The 7,763-nt window shown below is 44.5% G+C and overlaps 1 protein-coding gene across 1 annotated transcript in view; it reads left to right on the top strand.

Moving 5' to 3' along the window:
- Positions 1–4,152, top strand: part of LOC118761379 (calcium/calmodulin-dependent protein kinase type 1-like) — a 19,340-nt gene extending 15,188 nt beyond the window's left edge. The window contains exons 4-5 of the mRNA XM_036499221.1: positions 961–1,059; positions 3,576–4,152. Coding sequence (XP_036355114.1) covers positions 961–1,059; positions 3,576–3,659 — 183 coding nt within the window. The 3' untranslated portion in view covers positions 3,660–4,152. The remainder of the gene's footprint in view (positions 1–960; positions 1,060–3,575) is intronic.
- Positions 4,153–7,763: the final 3,611 nt, after the last annotated feature.

Genomic DNA, 7,763 nt, shown 5'->3' with positions numbered 1-7,763 from the left:
TGGTTATTTCCCTTACAAACCCGAGCAACGCCGGGCGATACTACATAACGAGCCCTTCTGAGTATTAGCGCGCGTCTACGATAAGTCTACGATTTAAAAAAATTACCATCATTTTTTCCCATTTTTAATGCATTTTCTTGCTATTTTTTGGCTATAACTCTTTAAAAATGCTTATATGGTTTTTTCCCTTACAAACCCGAGCAACGCCGGGAGATACTTCATAACGAGCCCTTCTGGGTATTAGCGCGCGTCTACGCTAAGTCTACGATTTAAATAAAATTACCATCATTTTTTCCCATTTTTAATGCATTTTCTTGCTATTTTTTGGCTATAACTCTCTAAAAATGCTTATATGGTTATTTCCCTTACAAACCCGAGCAACTCCGGGCGTTACTTCATAACGAGCCCTTCTGGGTATTAGCGCGCGTCTACGATAAGTCTACGATTTAAAAAAATTACCATCATTTTTTCCCATTTTTAATGCATTTTCTTGCTATTTTTTGCTATAATTCTCTAACAATGCTTATATGGTTATTTCCCTTACAAACCCGAGCAACGCCGGGCGATACTTCATAACGAGCCCTTCTGGGTATTAGCGCGCGTCTACGATAAGTCTACGATAAAAAAAAATTACCATCATTTTTTCCCATTTTTAATGCATTTTCTTTCTATTTTTTGGCTATAACTCTCTAAAAATGCTTATATGGTTATTTCCCTTACAAACCCGAGCAACGCCGGGCGATACTTCATAACGAGCCCTTCTGGGTATTAGCGCGCATCTACGATAAGTCTACGATTTAAAAAATTACCATCATTTTTTCCCATTTTTAATGCATTTTCTTGCTATTTTTTGGCTATAACACTCTAAAAATGCTTATATGGTTATTTCCCTTACAAACCCGAGCAACGCCGGGCAATACTGCTAGTAAATGATAATTTTCTTTTCTCCTAATTTCCTAGAATGACACTGCGAAAGATAACAAATTACATGTGGCCAAGGAACTTAACCAATATTTCACACGTACCAAAAAACCAAAAGATGGTTTGGCAGTCATAGCAGTAAGTGAAAAATTCTTCAAATAATGTGAAAAGACAAATTTTTTTTTAATATTTTTAAAATCTGAGATCGGAGTTCGATCCTGTGTATCTTTCATAGAACCATAATTTTTGGATATGTCTGGATGAATTATGAATGGATTTATAAGCAGAACAATCTGTAGATTGTATTCTGTGCTATCTATCTATCTATCTATCTATCTATCTATCTATCTGTCTGTCTGTCTATCTATCTGTATATCTATCTATCTATCTATCTATATCTATCTATCTATCTATCTGTATATCTATCTATCTATATCTATCTATCTATCTATCTATCTATCTATCTATCTATCTATCTATCTATCTATCTATCTATATCTATCTATCTATCTATCTATATATCTATCTATCTATCTATATCTATCTATATCTATCTATATCTATCTATATCTATCTATATCTATCTATCTATCTATCTATCTATCTATCCGCTCAGTCGAAGTTGACTCTCGGTTACTCGTTGGATCAGTGTCCCCCAGGCAGTTCTATCCTGGGTCGCTTCTTTCAGGTTGGCTATGTCCATTCCCGTGTCACTCTTGATGGTGTCAAGCCAACGGGATCTTGGTCGGCCCCTGTTGCCACTGACCATTCCGAGCATGATGTCCTACTCCAGGAATTTTCTTGTTTTTACTTGTTTCAGTCATTTGACTGCGGCCATGTTGGAGCACCGCCTTTAATCGAGCAACTCGACACCGGGACTTATTCTTTGTGAGCCCAGTACTTATTCTATCGGTCTCTTTTGCCGAACCGCTAAGTGACAGGGACATAAACAACCAGCATCGGTTGTCAAGCAATGCTAGGGGAACAAACACAGACACACAAACACACACACATACACATACATAAATACATATATATATATATATATATATATATATATATATTATATATATATATATATATATATATATAGAGAGAGAGAGAGAGAGAGAGAGAGAAGTAAATAAATGGCACAACGAAGTACCGATATTTACTGGAAATAGCGAACGTAATAATACGACGCTAATGTATAGCTTCACCGCGTATGTACTAGCAAAAATGCGTGTGTGCAACAAACTTGAAAAAAATTGTCTTATCTCTAGGGAGAACATTTTTGCTATTACATACGCGGTGAAGCTATACATTAGCGTCGTATTATTACGTTCGCTATTTCCAGTAAATATCGGTACTTCGTTGTGCCATATATTTACTTCTTTGTATATTTTTCCCTCACGGGCTATTCTTTACTGGAAAGCAATACTCTAGTATTGCATTACTAATTTATTGAAACTTCTTCACCGTTCTCGTGCTGTTAGCGTTTCGGTGTTTCAGTCGAGTGTAATGGCATTAATGTGGTAACATCTGAAAGGTTGTCGTGGTATATGTTTGGCTGATGAAGATAGATCAAGTATATGTGGGCAGACATATCTTGAAAAATCTGAAACCTGCGCAGGTCCCACATTATCCTTTTCACCATCCTCGCAATTTTTTCTAGTTTGTTGCACACACGCATTTTTGCTAGTACATACGTGGCAAAAGAGACCGATAGAATAAGTACTGGGCTTACAAAGAATAAGTCCCAGGGTCGATGCTGGTGTGTTTACGTCCCCGTCACTTAGCGGTTCGGCAAAAGAGACCGATAGAATAAGTACTGGGCTTACAAAGAATAAGTCCCAGGGTCGATGCTGGTGTGTTTACGTCCCCGTCACTTAGCGGTTCGGCAAAAGAGGCCGATAGAATAAGTACTGGGCTTACAAAGAATAAGTCCCAGGGTCGATGCTGGTGTGTTTACGTCCCCGTCACTTAGCGGTTCGGCAAAAGAGACCGATAGAATAAGTACTGGGCTTACAAAGAATAAGTCCCAGGTTCGATGCTGGTGTGTTTACGTCCCCGTCACTTAGCGGTTCGGCAAAAGAGACCGATAGAATAAGTACTGGGCTTACAAAGAATAAGTCCCAGGGTCGATGCTGGTGTGTTTACGTCCCCGTCACTTAGTGGTTCGGCAAAAGAGACCGATAGAATAAGTACTGGGCTTACAAAGAATAAGTCCCAGGGTCGATTTGCTCGACTAAAAAGGCGGTGCTCCAGCATGGCCGCAGTCAAATGACTGAAACAAGTAAAAGAGTAAAAGAGTATATATATATAAAGCCTTGTGAGTGGATTTGGTAGACGGAAACTGAAAGAAGCCTGTCGTATATATGTATATATATATATAAGTGTGTGTGTCTGTGTTTGTGTCTGTGTTTGTCCCCCCCTAGCGTTACTTAGCGGTTCGGCAAAGAGAGACCGATAGAATAAGTACTGGGCTTACAAAGAATAAGTCCCGGGGTCGATTTGCTCGGCTAAAGGCAGGCGGTGCTCCCGCATGGCCGCAGTGAAATGACTGAAACGAATTTTTTTTTCATTAGAAAAATGGAATTGAAACTGTTTTACGTTTTTTATTGCTTTTTATTTATTTATTCTTTTATTTTTCGTTTTTTTGTTGTTTTTTGCAGTCGACTGCTCTCGATAAAGGGTCCAAGTACTTCCGGGGCCGCGGAGCCTTTACTGTGCACCCGAAACAGGACGAAGTCTTTTAAGCTCCACCAATGTTCCTTCCACATCTACTTTTATTGAATTTTCATTGAAACACAACAACAACAACGACAACAAGAAGCACAAAGCTATTTGAATTCTCGGCGACTCCAGCAATAGCAAGAACACTAAAAAAAAAACTGCAGTGGATGCGCAATGGCCCGGTGGTTAGGGCAGCGGATTCGTGGTCGGAGGATCGCGGTTTCGATTCCCAGACCGGGCGTTGTGTGTGTTTATTGAGCGAAAACGCCTAAAAGCTCCACGAGGCTCCGGCAGGGGGTGGTGGCGACCCCTGTTGTACTCATTTGCCACAACTTTCTCTCACTCTCTCTTTCTGTTTCTTGGGTAACGTCCCGTCCTGCTGGGGTGGGGGTCACATACGCCACAGAAACCGGGAAACCCGGCCCATGAGCCCGGCTAGGCTTGAAATGGGCGAATTTATTTTGTGGAGGCGCAATGGCCCAGTGGTTAGGGCTGTGGATTCGTGGTCGGAGGATCGCGGTTTCGATTCCCAGACCGGGCGCTGCGTGTGTTTATTGAGCGAAAACGCCTAAAAGCTCCACGAGGCTCCGGCAGGGGTCGGTGGCGACCCCTGTTGTACTCTTTCACCACAACTTTCTCTCGCTCTTACTTCCTGTTTCTGTTGTACCTGTATTTCAAAGAGCCAGCCTATATATATATACACATGTGGAGGCGCAATGGCCCAGTGGTTAGGGCAGCGGATTCGTGGTCGGAGGATCGCGGTTTCGATTCCCAGACCGGGCGTTGTGTGTGTTTATTGAGCGAAAACGCCTAAAAGCTCCACGAGGCTCCGGCAGGGGGTTGTGGCGACCCCTGTTGTACTCATTTGCCACAACTTTCTCTCACTCTCTCTTTCTGTTTCTTGGGTAACGTCCCGTCCTGCTGGGGTGGGGGTCACATACGCCACAGAAACTGGGAAACCCGGTCCATGAGCCCGGCTAGGCTTGAAATGGGCGAATTTATTTTGTGGAGGCGCAATGGCCCAGTGGTTAGGGCAGTGGATTCGTGGTCGGAGAATCGCGGTTTCGATTCCCAGACCGGGCGTTGTGTGTGTTTATTGAGTGAAAACACCTAAAAGCTCCGCGAGGCTCCGGCAGGGGATGGTGGTGATCCCTGCTGTACTCTTTCACCACAACTTTCTCTCACTCTTACTTCCTGTTTCTGTTGTACCTTTTGTACCGAGCGTTGTGAGTGTTTATTGAGCGAAAACACCTAAAAGCTCCGCGAGGCTCCGGCAGGGGATTGTGGTGATCCCTGCTGTACTCTTTCACCACAACTTTCTCTCACTCTTTCTTCCTGTTTCTGTTGTACCTGTATTTCAAAGGGCCGGCCTTGTCACTCTCTGTGTCACGCTGAATATCCCCGAGAACTCCGTTAAGGGTGCACGTGTCTGTGGAGTGCTCAGCCACTTACACGTTAATTTCACGTGCAGGCAGTACCGTTGATTCGGATCAACCGGAACCCTCATCGTCGTAACCGACGGAGTGCTCATGCAGGGGATTGTGGGGACCCCTGTTGTACTCTTTCACCACAACTTTCTCTCACTCTTACTTCCTGTTTCTGTTGTACCTGTATTTCAAAGGGCCGGCCTTGTCACTCTCTGTGTCACGCTGAATATCCTCGAGAACTACGTTAAGGGTGCACGTGTCTGTGGAGTGCTCAGCCACTTACACGTTAATTTCACGAGCAGGCTGTTCCGTTGATTCGGATCAAACGGAACCCTCGTCGTCGTAACCGACGGAGTGCTTCAATTGAGCGAAAACGCCTAAAAGCTCTACGAGACTCCGGCAGGGGTCGGTGGCGACCCCTGTTGTACTCATTTGTCACAACTTTTTCTCACTCTCTCTTTCTGTTTCTTGGGTAACGCTGAGGGGAGGGGGAACACATACGCCACAAAAACCGAGAAACCGGGCCCACAAGCCCGGCTAGGCTTGAAAAGGGCGAATTTATTTTGTGGAGGCGCAATGGCCCAGTGGTTAGGGCAGCGGACTCGTGGTCGGAGGATCGCGGTTTCGATTCCCAGACCGGGCGTTGTGTGTGTTTATTGAGCGAAAACACCTAAAAGCTCCACGAGGCTCCGGCAGGGGTCGCGGGCGACCCCTGTTGTACTCTTTCTTCTGTTGGCCTGCTCGCCTAGCCAGCGGGGTGGCGTCATTCGAAGGCTTAAACAATGCGAAGGGCATTGTGACCAGCGATGTGTAACAACATCTGATGGCCTGGTCGATCACGGTGATATATAAATATATATATATATATCTTCAGGCGCAATGGCCCAGTGGTTAGGGCAGCGGATTCGTGGTCGGAGGATCGCGGTTTCGATTCCCAGACCGGGCGTTGTGTGTGTTTATTGAGCGAAAACACCTAAAAGCTCCACGAGGATCCGGCAGGGGTCGGTGGCGACCCCCTGTTCTACTTTTTCGCCCCAACTTTCTCTCATACTTTCTTCCTGTTTCTTGGGTAACGCAGAGGGTGGGGGAACACATACGCCACAGAAACCGGGAAACCGGGCCCATGAGGGTTAGGGTTAGGCTAGGCTTGAAAAGGGTGCACAAAAAATCAGCAGCAATTGCTATAACAACAACAACAACAAATGCAAGAACAAGAATTAAGACGATGACAACAGCTTCAACAATAATAATTAAAATATTCATCATGGAAAGTGACAACGGAAGAGAGGACGAAAAAACATTGATTTTCCTTCCTTCTTTTACATATATTTTTTACTACCCAGCGTCCAATTACTCCCTCCACAACACTAATCTCAAAAAGTCTTCTTGTGAACGTGACCTGGGTATTATTGTCAATAGAGCTTCCTGTTGGACAAAACACATTGCTAAAATTGCCAAGAAGGCTGAGGGTGTCTTGGCATCACTCACCAAGTCCTTTGTGAGCCGCTCTCCGACTATCTATCTGCGGCTTTATATAGCTATGGTAAGATCTCACCTGCAATTTGCATCACCGGTCCGGAACCCCTTTCTTGCCCAGGATATCAATCGTCTGGAAGCCGCTCAGCGATGTGCAACCAAAAGAATACCCTCCACCAGGAATTTGCCATATTCTGAACGCCTTACTTCCCTGGGCATGGATACATTAAAACTCCGACGTCTGGCAGCTGACTTGGCAGACACCCATAAAATTATTAACCATCTTACAAACAATAACTCTGAGCACCTTTTCAAACTCCACCCATCTAACACCCGTGGTCATATTTAGAAAGTCAGAAAACAGCACAGCTCCCATGACTTCAGGAAACATTTTTTCACGCTGAGAGTTGCTGAAGCATGGAACAAACTGCCGGCATCAGTTGTTAGTTATCGGAGCATTGCATCCTTCAAAACTTCCATGCTTCCTGAGATTCGCCAACACTACACATGATTTTCTCCTCTACATACACACGCTGAAGCATGGAACAAACTGCCGGCATCAGTTGTTAGTTGTCGGAGCACTGCATCCTTCAAAACTTCCATGCTTCCTGAGATTCACCAACACTACACTTCATTTTCTCCCATCCATACACACACAAGCATGGAACAAACTGCCGGCATCAGTTGTTAGTTGTCGGAGCACTGCATCCTTCAAAACTTCCATGCTTCCTGAGATTCACCAACACTACACTTCATTTTCTCCCATCCATACACACACAAGCATGGAACAAACTGCCGGCATCAGTTGTTAGTTGCCGGAGCACTGCATCCTTCAAAACTTCCATGCTTCCTGAGATTCGCCAACACTACACCTGATCTTCTCCCCTCCATACACACACAAGCATGGAACAAACTGCCGGCATCAGTTGTTAGTTGTCGGAGCACTGCATCCTTCAAAACTTCCATGCTTCCTGAGATTCGCCAACACTACACCTGATCTTCTCCCCTCCATACACACGCTGAAGCATGGAACAAACTGCCGGTATCAGTTGTTAGTTGTCGGAGCACTGCATCCTTCAAAACGTCCATGCTTTCTGAGATTCGCCAACACTACACCTGATCTTCTCCCCTCCATACACACACAAGCATGGAACAAACTGCCGGCATCAGTTGTTAGTTGTCGGAGCACTGCATCCTTCAAAACTTCCATGCTTCCTGAGTTTC

This window comes from Octopus sinensis, unplaced genomic scaffold (assembly GCF_006345805.1).
Source record: "Octopus sinensis unplaced genomic scaffold, ASM634580v1 Contig12863, whole genome shotgun sequence".
In the NCBI taxonomy this organism is placed as follows: domain Eukaryota; kingdom Metazoa; phylum Mollusca; class Cephalopoda; order Octopoda; family Octopodidae; genus Octopus; species Octopus sinensis.
This window is presented reverse-complemented; position numbering and strand designations above follow the sequence as displayed.